At 35.5% G+C, this 15969-nt stretch overlaps 3 protein-coding genes across 11 annotated transcripts in view; 2 read left to right on the forward strand and 1 right to left on the reverse strand.

Moving 5' to 3' along the window:
• Positions 1-1630, forward strand: part of LOC127860735 (helicase with zinc finger domain 2-like) — a 93024-nt gene extending 91394 nt beyond the window's left edge. Inside the window, exon 11 of the transcript XR_008039906.1 lies at positions 1138-1630. The gene's annotated coding sequence lies outside the window, so the exon portion shown is untranslated. The remainder of the gene's footprint in view (positions 1-1137) is intronic.
• Positions 1-15969, forward strand: part of LOC127860734 (helicase with zinc finger domain 2-like) — a 143356-nt gene that overhangs the window by 78877 nt on the left and 48510 nt on the right. The gene's annotated exons all lie outside the window — the stretch shown is intronic.
• Positions 2522-9234, reverse strand: LOC127860738 (uncharacterized). Of its 3 annotated transcripts, none has more exons than XM_052399011.1 (2): positions 7999-9234; positions 2522-3800 (listed from the first exon to the last, which is right to left on the reverse strand). In XM_052399011.1, the coding sequence occupies exons 1-2, from the start codon at positions 8371-8373 to the stop codon at positions 3516-3518; spliced, it is 660 nt and encodes a 219-aa protein (XP_052254971.1). In that variant the 5' UTR covers positions 8374-9234; the 3' UTR covers positions 2522-3515. The 3 variants fall into 3 exon arrangements, with proteins under 3 accessions (XP_052254971.1, XP_052254972.1, XP_052254974.1); XM_052399012.1 differs by lacking the exon at positions 2522-3800 and adding an exon at positions 4854-5724 and having other exon boundaries at positions 7999-9231; XM_052399014.1 differs by lacking the exon at positions 2522-3800 and adding an exon at positions 7160-7403 and having other exon boundaries at positions 7999-9233.

A 15969-nucleotide genomic window follows, 5' to 3' on the forward strand; every position in this document is an offset into this window, starting at 1 on the left:
GCGAAGGCGCAATGTTACAGACAGTACTGCGAGATCTATGAACCCGGGAAGGCCACATCATACGATGGACCATTCGATTAAATACCTAAGTCACGTTTCAAAATCGCAGAGCAACAAGAGGGATGCGCAGTAAACCGTCTTAGAATAAGGGAAAACTATTCGCAAAGAAGATACTGTCCCCGATGGATAGAGAGTAAAATGGTAGATAGATGACATAGGTGTTTATACATTCATATGTACGGATTTCAACACATTTTGTGAAAGCCAAACAGGATGAATAACTACTTATAAAAAATGTTTGAGGTAATTCTGCAGTCTACAAGTCAGTAAAGTCATGTTCTTTATTATCAAAAAATGATGAGTTCTGTTATCGATGCTTATTTCTATAAACAGATTACAAGACTTCAGACCTAAAACTATTATAAGAATAACTATATTCGTCGTCAGAAGATGACTTTATGTACATGTGCATAGTTGTGTAAAATGTGGATAATTTGTATACATGACTAAATTTTATTTAGCGATAAAATTACAAAGCTCAGTATTTTTAATATACTGTAGTCAGAGTTGATGTGTATATCAAACAACCGGTAGTGAACGTTTAATCTAGATCCAACTTCATAGCAGCTACATGTATTCATATGAAATATAAATTTACGTTAACATGTTTCGTTTTTTTTCCCGCAAATGTTGCAAAATCCTTTGTTAATTATTCCTTTTTTATCAAGCATAACGCGTTTAAAGACAATCTAGGTAAACAGAAACAAATCGATAATGAATGTTTCAAAATGAAACTCCATACATAGATTAGACAAAACACTATGTATTGCAAAGAGGAAGGCAATTTTATATGCTGATAACAATTGTTATACGTGTTTCAATGGAGATTATTAATAATAATTCAGTTCAAATGTTAGTGTATTGTATTTCAATTATATTAATAACTAAACGCCATTAACATTAGCTGGAAAAATTTTCTGGACATAAGCCGCTAGTTTTTTGTGACTGCAAAATAGGAAATAATTATGATAAATACAACAAAACAATAAATATTGTTATGTTCGCTTTTCAATTATATATTTTCACACATGATTTTAAGAAGTTGATACACATTCATACGACATTGTCTTATGAAAGGTATTCGTCACTACTGCGACAAGTTCTAGTTTGTGCTCGTTTATACAGAATAGTCAGTTATCAAGTAAAATGATTCAGGTAAATAGGACAAAAGAACCATTTGTCAATTCGAAAATCTGTAAATAAGGTCACTGAATCTGTTTTGCCATCACGATGATTATCATTCTTGTTATTGTTTTTCGGTTGTTGTATATCTGTTTAAATAAATAATGGGATGACTGCAGTTACCAATATACTTAGACGGTGCTTCCATTGACAATGTTGTCTACTAAAACATTCAAATAAATATTGTCCCGATGTCATATAAACGATTTCATATCTAATGCGCTCTGTCTGCATAATTTTCTTATTTCACTCGTTACATTTACATTATCAGGAGACCTGTGGTTAGAATGTGTTTTTAATGTGAGCAATATTTGTGTGTTCCCTATTAATCTTCATTGATGGTTTTATTTTTTGTTTATTTCTTAAAAGTAAAACAAGTACAAATGTTTGTTGTTGTTGGTTTATTTAGTGCATTATGAAAACTCATTGATCACTGTGTTTTATCTACATGCATTATGCACTTCATACTTACGTATTGCAATATCTATGTTATCTAATATAGCCTGCCAAACAAACATTGTTGACAATGGTGTCTGATATGGCTTCTTTGTTTTCGTGTGTACTCATGAATTATACATTTGGATTGCACCTTATCATAATGATTAAACAAACATGACGATTCCTGTTTCGCAGTATGGTGGTATATGAAACACAATTATATATAACATCTAAAAACAATTTTTCTATTTATTGTAGGTTATCGGTCAATAAACATCACTTTTGTCTGAAGCGTAGAAAAGTTTATAGCACTGACAGTGCCCAGTAATAGCAACAGATTATTTCGGGAATGCTCAGTTTTTGTGTTTTAACTTATAAAAACTGTATCTGATCGCATACATGAAACTTTAAAGTATGTTATTATAAAGGCATTTCACAATAAAGAGAAGCATCTGCAATTGTTTGTTAACCAGAGTAAGATCTTGTGCAGGTAATGGGTTATTTAATTGTTTTTCAAATATTCGAACGTCTATAAAACGTACAGTTACTATATATCATCTCGACTTGTTTTAAATAAATTGTACAGGAAACACGATAAACTAGCGCAAAACTAATACCATTTGGTAAAAAGGACGGATTAATATAAAACCCCATCAATCTTATGTCTGAGTCGTTGCTTCTTTCCTTACCATTTGCCATTTAAATGAGCTCAAGAAAACGTATCCGGTAATTATTGTAGAGGCCAAGAACTAAACCCAAACTGCCACCTAGCATTACATGGGCAAGCCTATATGAAAACTCCGATGAATAACCCTTTTCACACAGTAAATATAAACTCAACTAAATTTTTACTTTTTATTAAAGGACCTTATAACATAAAAACATAAAAAATGGTTCTGGCATATAATGTCTCGACTCCAAGCAGCAAGGGCCACCTGCGAACATGGCAAGCCCAAACTAACTGCAAATAACTAACTGCACAAATAAATTGTATATGAGTGCTGACTCCGGGTGACGGCCATCAGCACTCCCAACAAAATCATATATATTTTCCCCAAAAAATGTGCCAGGTAAAAAGCGTCCATCCGGCACTGATTGCCAAGGAACTGTTAACTTCAAGCGACTGTCGACAAACCCGAGGTGTCCGAACTGCCCCATCGGAAGTGGAGTCGTGACCGACCTGTATCCGACGTTTGGTACTCTGCGTCTACACGGCAAACTGAAAAACGCAACTCAAACCAGCAGAATATGTAATATACTAAAACCAAATCTAGTACGGAAAACAATCAGTTTCCCCTTATGTTATTAAAATTAATGTGGACAGGCAAATAAAACTTAAAATAAATCTATAGCCTGACCAAATTTTTAAATATATAACGGACGCAGTAAAGTGTGACAGAACAACACTGTGTAAAAACAAACTACATGGGTTGGGTGGGAGGGGAGAAAATTTACAACCTTTTGTTTGTGTAGATAACAATGAGAAAGAAATTTTAAATCTGTAAAATTAGCTACTTCGGTTAAAAAACACCAACAATAAGAAAACTGAAAAACCAGCCCAGCAGTGGCCCAACAATAAACAGGTCTATTATTTAGTAATAGACCATATTATTGTAGAGGCCAAGAACTAAACCCAAACTGCCACCTAGCATTACATGGGCAAGCCTATATGAAAACTCCGATGAATAACCCTTTTCACACAGTAAATATAAACTCAACTAAATTTTTACTTTTTATTAAAGGACCTTATAACATAAAAACATAAAAAATGGTTCTGGCATATAATGTCTCGACTCCAAGCAGCAAGGGCCACCTGCGAACATGGCAAGCCCAAACTAACTGCAAATAACTAACTGCACAAATAAATTGTATATGAGTGCTGACTCCGGGTGACGGCCATCAGCACTCCCAACAAAATCATATATATTTTCCCCAAAAAATGTGCCAGGTAAAAAGCGTCCATCCGGCACTGATTGCCATATGGCCACCCAACAACGCTGACCCAGCGGCCCAAATTCCCCAACCTCGAAACCAGCTGGGCCAGAGATGACGGGTGGCCACTGCCAAAGAACTTTGGCTGCAGGGCGGATGGACGCATGCTTGGAGTCGGAAGCAGTAAACTGTAAACACAAGGCAAGGATATGAATAAAAACTAGCAGCAAAAATGCATAAAACCCAGCAGAAAAAAAAATGCATAAAAACTAGCAGCAAAAAATTGCATAAAAATTAGCAGCAAAAAACTTTCTTTTTTCTTTTTTCATACATATGAGTAAGAAAAATATGCATACAAACTAACTGCAAATATCTATTTTTGGACTCAATAGCAACACCAACATACATAATGTTTGGGATTTAAAATTGTAAGAACCCCCAAATTTGTGCATCTAGAACTTCAGTAATGGATTGGTGTATTATGCTTTATAAATTTTTCAAGCCCTGCAGACATATTAGAAAGAAAAATATCTGTATTCAGAGTTGACAAGTGGACTCCGTCCTTCTCAAACAAATGTTCCTCAAATTTTCCAAAGTCAGAGTTGGCCAAGTAATGCCCTCCACATGCCAAAGCCCTAGATGAACCATGACTATTTAGGCGCTTTCTTGCTTTGTCCATAGCAACTTTATTATCAGAATATCTCCAATTTGACCTTGGAAGCACTGCAGACCATACAATCTTAACACTTGGAAATATAGACAGTATAGTCCTGAATAGCTCGACAATCAATTTTCGAAGGTCCACCAGTGACCGACGACCAAGATCATTACCACCTAAATGTAACACAATATAGTCTGGAGAATTACCCACATTGGCAAGCGAAAGAAATTTTTTCTTTGATTCTGCAAGTGTTAACCCACTGTACCCTTGCCACCAGATGATGTTGGGTTCAAGGCAGAGGTTGGCCCCTTCAGGTCGTAATCTTGCTGCTATGAAGGCTTGCTTGATTATTGATGAACCCAGTATCCAGATGGTTTTCCCTAAATACAACTTGGTTTTTGTTAGTCACATGAATCTAACTATATGAACCATACCTTTTTAATGGGGGTTATTTATTAGGCTGGGCATGACAACAGGAACAGAACGAACATATGTTTGGTAGGCATTGGAAGCCCATCTGCCTGCCTGTTTAATGATCTCCACTGAATAGCCTAGTTGGGAAGCTGCAGTTGCTGCTCCAATTCTGAAGGAGTGGGATTTGTAAGACCCATAATTTAGACCCAAAAGAGAAACCGTTTTCTTAAGAATAGCAGAAAATTGGTAACGAGTAATTGGTTGTTTGTTAAAGTGCAAAAACAAGGGACCAGGCCCTTGAGGACGAACATGAAGATACTGGTTAAGACACACAACTGGGCAAAATTCACTGTTTGACCTAGTAATTTTGAGCGCTACCCCTTTGCCCAACTGATCAGTTTTTGAATGCCGGATTGAAATGATTACCCCATTGTGATCAACTTGTAAATCTTCTATTGCCAACACCGCTGCCTGTAAAATACTATCACCTTTTTTAGGAACAGCTATTTCGCCAACTCTTAGAAAACCGAAAAACGCTAGCATAAAAGCTGCAGTGAACAGTTTTGCTTCGTAGACACTGGAACACACAATATTAAGTTTGCTTACTATCCCTTGCAGTAACGAGAGGGTAATTGGAAGCCTATTATCGTGTGTTTTCTTATCTTTTTGCATTCCTTCCACCATTTTTGAAACAATGAACTTTTTGGTAGGGTCAACAACATCAAGCAGCTTGCAATGAAAAGCTATAGAGCTTAAGTATGATTTTGCTGTTTTGTGGGATAGTTTCTGTAGGGATAGCCATGCTACAAATCGAACCACCTGTTCAACTGTAGGCGGCCAGGCATCTGACAAGCCGTATTGCCTTTTAAACTCAGAGAATCTCTCTAACCCAACGATGTATGCCTTTTTTGTATTAGCAGCAAGGGAATTGTCTAGCAATCTATTAGCCTCTTGTTGCAGATCATCAGTAAAAACTCCGGCGGGACTGATTCTGGACTCGCTTGTGCCTCTGGTGCTAACTGTTGTAACCTGTGAAACTGTTTACGAGAAATTGCATCAGCAATGTAATTGTACTTTGATGAAATATGTACTGCTTTAAACACCACCGAGTATTTCATAACTAACAACACAAATGTTCTAACCAGAAACATCAAACGTTTCGACTTGGAAGACTGTTTGTTTATCACTTCTACCAAACCTAAATTATCAATATGAAACTTAATCTTCCTGTCCCTCAAAAAGACCCCCCAGAGCCATATTGCCAACAAAACAGGGACCATCTCTAAAAATGTTATATCTGATAAAATAGGTTGGCCTTGCCATTGAACAGGCCATGGGCAATAGGCCCAATTACCTCCAAAATAACAACCACAGCCAAGAGTAGCACCGCCTGCACTATCAGTGTAAAGATGAATGACAGAGTTATCCAACCATACTTTATTTGGAATATGTACAACGCCATTAAAATCTTCAATAAATTGAATCCACATCAGGATGTCTTCTTTCATTTCACCATTAACTCTTATCTTATAATAGGACTTTTTTAAGCCACACATAGCATCATAAAATCGGCGCAAGAATGCCCTACTTGCTCTTACTGCTTGACTACAAAAACTCAACTTCCCAGTCAAAGACTGCAATTCTTTTAACGTAAGTCTCTTTTTTACTAGACAATTTTGCAAAAGCTTCAAAAGTTCTTCCACTTTTTTAGCAGGTACTCTAACAGTCATTTGCACAGTATCTAATTCCAGGCCTAAAAATGTCAGTACTGTTGTTGGGCCGACCGACTTTTCCACCGCAACTGGGACTCCCATTTCGGTGCATACTTCCTCGAAAGTAGAAACTAGCATGTTACAATTATTTGACCCAGCTGCACTTCCAAAAATAAAGTCGTCCAAATAATGATCTAAAGTTTGAATCCCAGTTTTGAAACTTACTAGCCAATGTATAAAAGTGGAGAATGATTCGAATAAAGCCGGAGCAATAGATAAACCCATTGGTAAGCATTTGTCAACATAATACTGGTTGTTGAACTGAAGCCCCATCAAGTGAAAGTCCCCTGGGTAAATAGGCATTAAACGAAAAGCCGATTTAATATCTCTTTTTGCCATCATTGCTGACGTACCTAAACTAAATAACATGTCAGCCACTTTGTCAAATGATGTATATTTAACAGAAATGTCTTCCACACTAAAACCATCATTGACACTTGACCCATTGGGATACGACAGGTGTGTAATTAACCGCCAACCCCCGTCTGGCTTCTCTAAAATGCCTAATGGACTTACTTTTAAATTGGAAATTGGTGGGACTTTGAAAGGACCTGAAATTCTACCTAAGGAAATCTCTTTGTCAAGTTTCTTTTGGACTTCTGAAAAATGCACTTTTGTTGAAACCAAATTATTCGCTGAAGAACCGAGATGTGAACCCTTATAACCCAGCTTAAAACCTTGCTTGAAGCCATTACTGAGCACAGAAGCTACTTCTTTATTTGGATATAACTGAAGATATTTAGAAATCGTAACAACATTGATTGGCGACTTGCCAAGAGACCAAACTGAGGTATTAGTATCTGCTAAACGGGCCCCGGAGCCCCTGAATTGGGCCTCTAGGTCGGAACGTGTAAGCTTTAGGCCTGTACGAGGTCTGGGTGACAGCCCCCCTGACAGACCCACCTCCCAAGGAACTGGTGTTGCGAGGCTTGAGATGACATACCCTGGAAGGATGGTCGGAACCACAAATCATACAAGCATGTTTGTAATTGCAAACTGACCGTAAGCATCTGGTATAATTGAAATCATAACATTTTCTTACAAAATTCCCCGTATCATGAACTGGCTGCCTTGGAGGCCCCATACACAACAGCCAAAGCTCCATATCAATCATTGCCCACGAATTCGCTGGGTTATTACCCATTCTCAACCTAAACTGTTGATCATAAGATCTCCAACCCTCAGTGTGTCTTGCTGCCCCCAGCCTTATAGTGTGCATATACTTTAAGAGATCTTGCATTTTAACCGGATGAGCACTTAAATAAATGCTTGACAAAATGAGGAATGCGTCAGTCCATTTAGCTATATCAACAATGCTTTGTTTCATGTTGGGTTTTACCACTAATTCACCCGAATTATTCAAAACCAAATGTTTTCCTAAATCTTCAGGAACTACCGGGGCCTCCAACAAACATGCCAGATCTACATATTGGCCTGATATTATTTTGACTTTAATTGACTGAGGAACATGATCACCTAAAACAGACTGAAAACTAGGAATCATGCATGGTAAAAAAATATCCTCACTAAAACCATTACCCGATTGAACAGCCGGATCTGGCTGGCTTGCTGCAGGCTGCATCTGGTCGCCCAGTTGTTGACTGAGAGGCAGCTGGTCGGGTTGATGGCCGGACTGTTGGTTTGAAGACCATTGGCCGAGTCGATGGCTGGGGGTGAGAGGCAGCTGGACAGGCTGTTGGTTGGGAGGCAGCTGGACAGGCTGTTGGTTGGGAGGCAGCTGATCGGGCATTTGGGTGGAAGGCAGCTGACGGGGTTGTTGGCTGGTGCCAGGTAGGTTTTGGCTGGGATGCTGGTGTAGTTTGACCGACGGACGGCGCCTTTTCCGGTTTCGCGTTTCCATGTGTGCAATAAAATAAACAATAAAGATAATAAGTAAATACCGAAAAAAGCCATATTTGGCTTATAGCTAACCCACTATAATAATTAACAAACCTTTTAGAGATTTATTGCATATGAACTAAAACGTGACTCAACAAACTGTCTTGGTAATTATAAATAAATGCGCCATAAGACCACCTCTTAACTGCAGTAAGTACCGACTATTGCCGCATTGCCACAATTAAGTTCCTTTTACTATCGCTACATAAAAACCAACATTCATTTAAAGTGTTTATGATAAACCTGAACATAGTGCCCGCCCTAATTGAATCTGAAGCAACCCACTCTCCAGAAATTGAATAATAACGCTAAATATATTTTGACATTTTTGTGCTGACCAAAAGTAATATGTTTGTTTAACACGCCACGGGAATTCCTTTATTTCGATTGAAATTTACCCTCTTACTGCCAGTGAGATATTAGCCTATTTTCAGAAAATAAGTATAACATGGTTATTTCACTGAATACACGAATGCATATCAACTACGTTTTCTCATAAAGCTTGAAATTGATTTTGCTCTTACTACAATTGCTTAGATCAGACGCCATGTGACCGATCCACTTTTTCCCCACCACTGTACAGAAATCCGTAAACTACAGCCCGTAAACTCAGCATCCATGATAAATATCACAAGAATTGCTAAGAAACACCTTTTAACTACCGGCTTCTAACTTTATTTTACATATTTAATAACTTTTTACTAGAATAGATTAGAAATAATTAAAGGAGAAAATTTACAACCTTTTGTTTGTGTAGATAACAATGAGAAAGAAATTTTAAATCTGTAAAATTAGCTACTTCGGTTAAAAAACACCAACAATAAGAAAACTGAAAAACCAGCCCAGCAGTGGCCCAACAATAAACAGGTCTATTATTTAGTAATAGACCATAATGTTTGATGTAACGAATGGATCTCACCATCAACTAGTGTTTTTGGGTCCGCCCGTCTGTCTATTATAACGGTCAAATGTCAGGGACTATGAATAAACATACGATAACTTAGTTTTGAACATGCGCTATTTACATGTAACTGGGTAAACACATTAGGTGGTAGGTTCGCTTAACGTTTCTCAGACACTCATTATGTTCATCTGTCCTATGCCGAGACTAAAATTCTATCATACCTATGGGTATACGAATACATGTGAGTTAAAGGTACGCAGAGAAGCGTTTTAGCAATTATTTGATAATGAAATTCCGCCTAAGTTATTTTGCCTTACGATATTGTAAATACAGAATCATGTGGAGCTACAGTCCTTCACTAAGTCACTTGGATTAGGCATTCACTGAAAAGCGAATGTGTACACGTTAATATCAGATAAAAACGTTATCATTACGGTCATGCTAATTTACCTTATGTCATCAATTGCGCAATTGTGACTGATAACAGGGGATTGTATTAATAACCGTATCAACAGGAGATGGGATTGATATTTTGAAAATGTTATAACATTAACTCTTGAAAAGGGTTTTTAATAAATGCGATATTTAGAATTGCATGATTTGTGTTACATAAAGATATTTAAAAGCTTTTAAACGTATACTGTGAAAGGGACATGTTCGCAGTTTTGCAAAATGACAATTTTTGTTTGTCGTAGAGAAAAACGAAAGAATGCATTTTATTTAAACCAGCAAAAGAATTTACCTTACTAAATAAAATGTAAAGATATAAGTTATTTTATAGATCATGACCAGTCGATATGGGTAACAGAAAAAATCGTTTTGTAACGCTTATCGTTGATCATTTATCCAAAAGCGCGTATCATCGACAAACCTTTAAAAGCAATGTATCCATGTCGTTTTATGTATTTTATCGAAATGATTTCTAAAGTTATTTTATATAAACGTGTATATTATGCATGTGCGCACCAAAACAAAAACGTCACATCAAAAGCAAATGTATTACATATTAAGATACAATATTAGGTAAAAGCTTATGCTATTTTTAAATAAAACTTAGTTAATTGTTCTACCCTATATATGTTATCGTATATTTACGGTAATCGGGTTTGTAATTGTTATTGTTCACATTAACAAGGTTCGATAAGAGTAGATTATTTAAACTTGAATACGACACTATCCTTGCATAGCGCATGTTCAGTCGACGATAAAACCTCTAGTTTTGTATACTCTTTTGAATTCCAGATAACGTAAAAATCAATAACCGTGTGCATGGGTAAAGGTGAAAATACAGTAACTTAATTTCCAATTAAAAATGTAAGCAAAATTTCACATTATTATCATTATAATATATCTATGTTATGTTTGGATACACAGTATTGGCTTTTTTGTAAAGCTGATTTAGAATGATACCATACAATTACAGCAGGGCTATGTTTAATGATTCAGCCCAATAGTTTGGACTTGCGCCAAAATAAAATGTACGTCACCCGTTTTCCAAAAATGAAAAAAGCATAGTATAAAACAAATCATATTTATTGAAACGCTGTCAATTGGAAAACGACTCCAAAACCGGACATTGTAATTAAGGGGAAGTAAATAAAAGGTAAGGAAGTTCTTGTTTTATATACATACATGTGTTTATTAAAATTATGGAAAACACGATATTGTGTTTGAAATGATTTAAGAATAGAGATTGGTATTATCTTTTGTTTTTTGGGGAAGTAAACACGTTGTGTATTAATATTTTCCTTAGTCCATTTTTAACTAATCATTTATTAACATACACGCATGTATAATGTATTTAAGTAAAAATGTACAACAAAAACGTATTGTTTTATCAATTTTGATGTAAGTAAAATTGAAATGTTAAAATTATATAGTTATAAACAAGATTGAAAGCTGTCATTTTGGAATGTCAGAAAATCCATACTAGTTGAACAAATATGGATAACTGTTCGGTATTTTTTTTTAAATATGGCTTTGTATGAATAATACCAAATCAATAGGAAATATGCGAACGAAAAACAGAAAATCAAAATGAATTACAGTTCTTACATCCTTTTGTGTGTATGTCAATACACAAGTGGGCTCTATTGTGACATACGTACACAAGCTAAGAGCTACCACATTCAAATTAAAAAGCTATTCACTTTGAGTTGCTGTCGTTAAAACCACTTCTAAAAAATGCGACATTAAGCTTCGGTAACATAACTATTATGGAGAGCTGCTCAACATTTTTAATGTTAAGTTAAAACAAATATGTTGTAAACAAGCGTTCGGAGGAAGACTCGTACGTCTTTATTTCCCTCTTCACCCTATGCCGATATTTGAGATTTAAGTTGTGTGTATTTTATCCTTTATACATCGATGTATTTATGCGTAAACGCACGCGAAATTTTGATAAAAAGATATGGAACGTCATATCTGTCTTACGTTGTTACATTTCTTTCTGTCTTCTTTAGATGGTATCTTATTATGTCAAACCGTCGTGATATTTTGTCCATATTTGGTGTTGACTTGTCAAAATATAGTCTTATTATGTCAAACAGTCGTGCTATCATGTACAAATGTGGTGTTGACTTGTCAAAATACAGTCCTATTATGTCAAACCGTCGTGTTATATTGTCCAAATGTGGTGTTGACTTTTCAAACCGTCATGTTATCTTGTCCAAATGTGGTGTTGACTTGTCAAAACACCGTCTTATTATGTCAAACATTTGGACAAGATAACACGACTGTTTGACATAATAGGACTGTATTTAGACAAGTCAACACCACATTCAGACAAGATATCACGACGGTTTGACATAATAAGACACCTACTAAAGAAGACAGAAAGAAATGTAACAACGTAAGACAGCTATGGCGTTCCATATATGATCATATATTCAAAACGTTTCTGTAACATTTTATTGACCATAAAAAGTCGGTACACTGAGAGATTTGAATATGTATACAACGTTCCTTCAATAGCGCATATGCAGTCATCTATAAAACCTGTAAGTTCGTACACTTTAAAGCAATCACATAACGTATGACATTTCAACAATGTGAACGGGTAACAGTGATCTAATACAATAAACGTAAAATGTCATGTCACATTGCAAACAACAACACCGTTTGGAATCGATATCTTTATAATATTTAATCTTATTTTTGTTGTAAAACATTATTGACTTTTCAGTATCACATGCACATAAAGCAAGTAGAGCGTTGGGATATCATGTTATCTGTTTTAAACCAACTCATTAGACTTTGCGCCAAAATAAAATACAAATCGTACATTTTCCTAAAATGAGAAATGTAGTCTAGTATTAAGAGGACAATATTTGTAAAACGCAGTATATGGAATAAATACATTCAACTTTTTTTGAAAGTAAAGGTAAGGAAATTAATGTAATATAATTAACTTCTAAATTATATTTTGAATCTATGTAAAATATTTTTAGGAGGAAAATAATTGGTGGATACAAGTTTGCGTTTAGAAATCCACAAAGTTTACACTTGTATTATGTTAACACATTTATGTATTCGGAATAGAAGCTAGCTATCCGCACATCAGAAAATGTTAGTTATCTGAATTTGTATTAACAGTATTTCTGAGTACTCAGAGCCTTTAACAACATTGGTTGTGTCTTGCTTTCATAAAAAAAATTCATCGCTTTTGTGTAAAAGCATCTTGAAAAGCGGATCGAAGCTTTTCATGGTAAAGGGATCTTTTCACGGTTTGGTTAATTGACAAAAATGAAAAAAGTTGTTTCAGATTCGCAAATTTTCGTTTTAGTTGTGATATTTGTGAGGAAACAGTATTACTGAACATTTACCACAGTCCAATATAGATATTATATGTATCTTTTGACGATTTGAAAACCTAAAAATTATAAAGCGTTGCAACGCGGAACGATTGAATAATTTGGAGAGTTCTGTTGTTGTCGTTTAAATTTACGAAACTACGAAGATTGCGTATATAATGTATAAAATACTTATACCTGTGTTTTCCCGGCGGAATAGCCGAGAGGGCTTATGCGTTTTTACTTCAGACTAACTCAGGACTCCGGGGGTCACTGGTTCGAGTCATGGTACCGGCTACTTTTTTTTTCCTTTTTAAAATTTTATTCTTGATTTTTTACTGGAGCTTTTAAGATCCAATGTTTACATTTATCAAAATAAAGCGTTTAATGACAAACTTCAAAATATGCCAAAATCTGTGAAAAGGCCCCTTTAAGTGTAAACGTTGGATCATTTCAGGCTCTCATGCTGACATTAAGGTATTTATTACCAAAATGCCTTGTTGAAGTCATGTCCATCCTGTCACAACGATAATACTTTTGCCTATTCCTACAGCACAAGCTGACGACAGTATATCTGTTACCGAGCATGTTTTGGGCAGCCATGTAAGGCACTTGTTTCACTGCCATTTACCGTGTCGAAACTTTTCGCTGAATCCGAGTTTGGAGCCGAGAGTGATTGGGTAGATTCGACAATTTTTTGTTTTTAATGTATCTATGATTAGTTTTGAAGTAATGTTTGACTTATTGACGATTTAAGGAAAATGGCTCTTTGAAAGAGAAAAAGGAATGATGTCAATATCGCATTGCGAACCAAAACAGAAAGATACGTATTGCAATCATCATTTAGTCGTTAAAACCTGACACACTGGTTCGTTTTGAATAGATATCTAATAAAAAGCCAGGAATCAACCGATAACCGACCCGAATGTTATGTTTAGAATTGAAGCCCTCATCAAGTGGAGACTGGAACAGACGGTATTTGTCTGATAGAAGTAATTGAAAGGGTTTCTTTTAAAATAAAAATGATTAAAAGATCGCCCTGTGTTGTGTTGATTGAGGTAAACATGGTAAATTGTGAATTGTATTTGAACTTTGAGGTAATCAATTGACGACTTTATTAAACGTCGTTGCTTATCGATTAAGTGATATAAAGGGGGGGGGGGACATAAATGCCATATGGATTTCATTACGGAAAAAATGAATACATTGACACAGTCAACACGATTTTTCATATTTGTTGACTTAAAAATGAAAATATTACTTTTTTTGTAGAAGAAGTGTTATAAATAAACCGAATGCACAAACAGTTAAGACAACACTTTGACTATAAATTAAACAGTTCAAGTTGTTAGAAAAACTTGCAATACTATGAAATAAGGCAAGGCATTAAAGCGAGCTCGATTAACGTTTAATAGAAGAAACTAACAAAAAAAATTAATATAGATAATATTTGAATTAAATTATTAAAGGCACTTCCTAGCAGAAGAACGTGGCGTTCGTAAAGACTGGTATTAAAAATTAGGAAATGAACTATTAGTTATTATGTTAATCAGCAATTAAACAACAAACGGGCCATATTAAAGGGTTTCATGTGACCTGATGAACGGAACTGTTAGCCCAAAACCCCACCCAAAACAGATTGTTGCCAGCCAACCACAAGTTTCCAACGAAGGTCAAATCGGTATTCAAACCCGAAACCACCCATGGGCCATCTAATGATACCGACATGAGTTGCTCTACCAAGTAAGCTATTTGACATTTTGAAAAATATATAGGTAAACTGCAATGCTGTTTAATAGCATGATTACAATGCTTAATTTTTTTTACAAAGAATTACATTTAATTGAAATTTTTTTATGATTTAGAACAGTATATTGTCAGTTCAAAAGCTCACATGCGGTAATGTTTGAAAAGCCCACAAACACATCTGTTTTTATGATGGTGTTTATTTGCCGACTGTGTATTTTAGATAAAATCACCTTATTTTGCACACATCTGGTAGAAATAGATATGGTTCGAACACCGAATGCGGGTAAGAGCAACAGAACAGTCCATGTAAATAAATAACTTCAATAATATTTATATGTAATTATCTAAACCATAAAGTGAACTATACTTCAATAATTATGTATACCTGAAGAGAATATATATAGGTGAAGGTTGCTGTAATGCATAAAATTATAAACAAATTGTGCAGCAAACAAAGATTGGTATATACAAAGGACATATATATTAATATAGTATGTCCCGTACAGAAATGAAAAGGTAGTGGCATTGCCTCCTAAAAACTCTAAACAATCAACTAGAATATACAATGTAAAAATTTAGAACAGCCAACTGTTGCTGCCTTGTTAATTATAATTTTCAGGTGCACATCATTGTCACTGGCATCAGCAATTATTTCTCCATGTTGCAAACTGTACATAGATTTCACAAGAGCCAGGCGACATATTTGTTTTATTTTCCTTTTTGAGCATAACTTAGGAATTAATGCAAGGAAGTCAGCGACAATTATGTCACCCACCAAAACATCTAACGATTGATATAAGGTTGTCTTTTTTGTTGACTGTAAAAATAAAAATACAAATCCAACAATCGGAATTGTTTATTGAATGAAACGCAGATTGTATCAGTTTAAAAAGACAGTTCAAGCTTCAATTGCAATTCAAAATTGTTCTAATTTACTTTACCTATGTCCGCCTAGCAACCGGGAAATCACGGGTTCGATCTCTACTGTGGGAGCGTTCTTTAGATCTTCCCCAAAGACACCAAGTAGTGGTTTGGTAACAAGCATCGGAACGACGAAATGTTGGTTATTAGCGAAGGTTACGTAAAAGGGGGCGCTGATGCTATGCAAGAGATAAGTGTGATAGTACCGCAATAACCAACGCTTACACGTCTCGATTCTAACACGAT

The sequence above is a fragment of the Dreissena polymorpha genome, chromosome 15 (assembly GCF_020536995.1).
Source record: "Dreissena polymorpha isolate Duluth1 chromosome 15, UMN_Dpol_1.0, whole genome shotgun sequence".
NCBI classification, from domain to species: Eukaryota; Metazoa; Mollusca; class Bivalvia; order Myida; family Dreissenidae; genus Dreissena; species Dreissena polymorpha.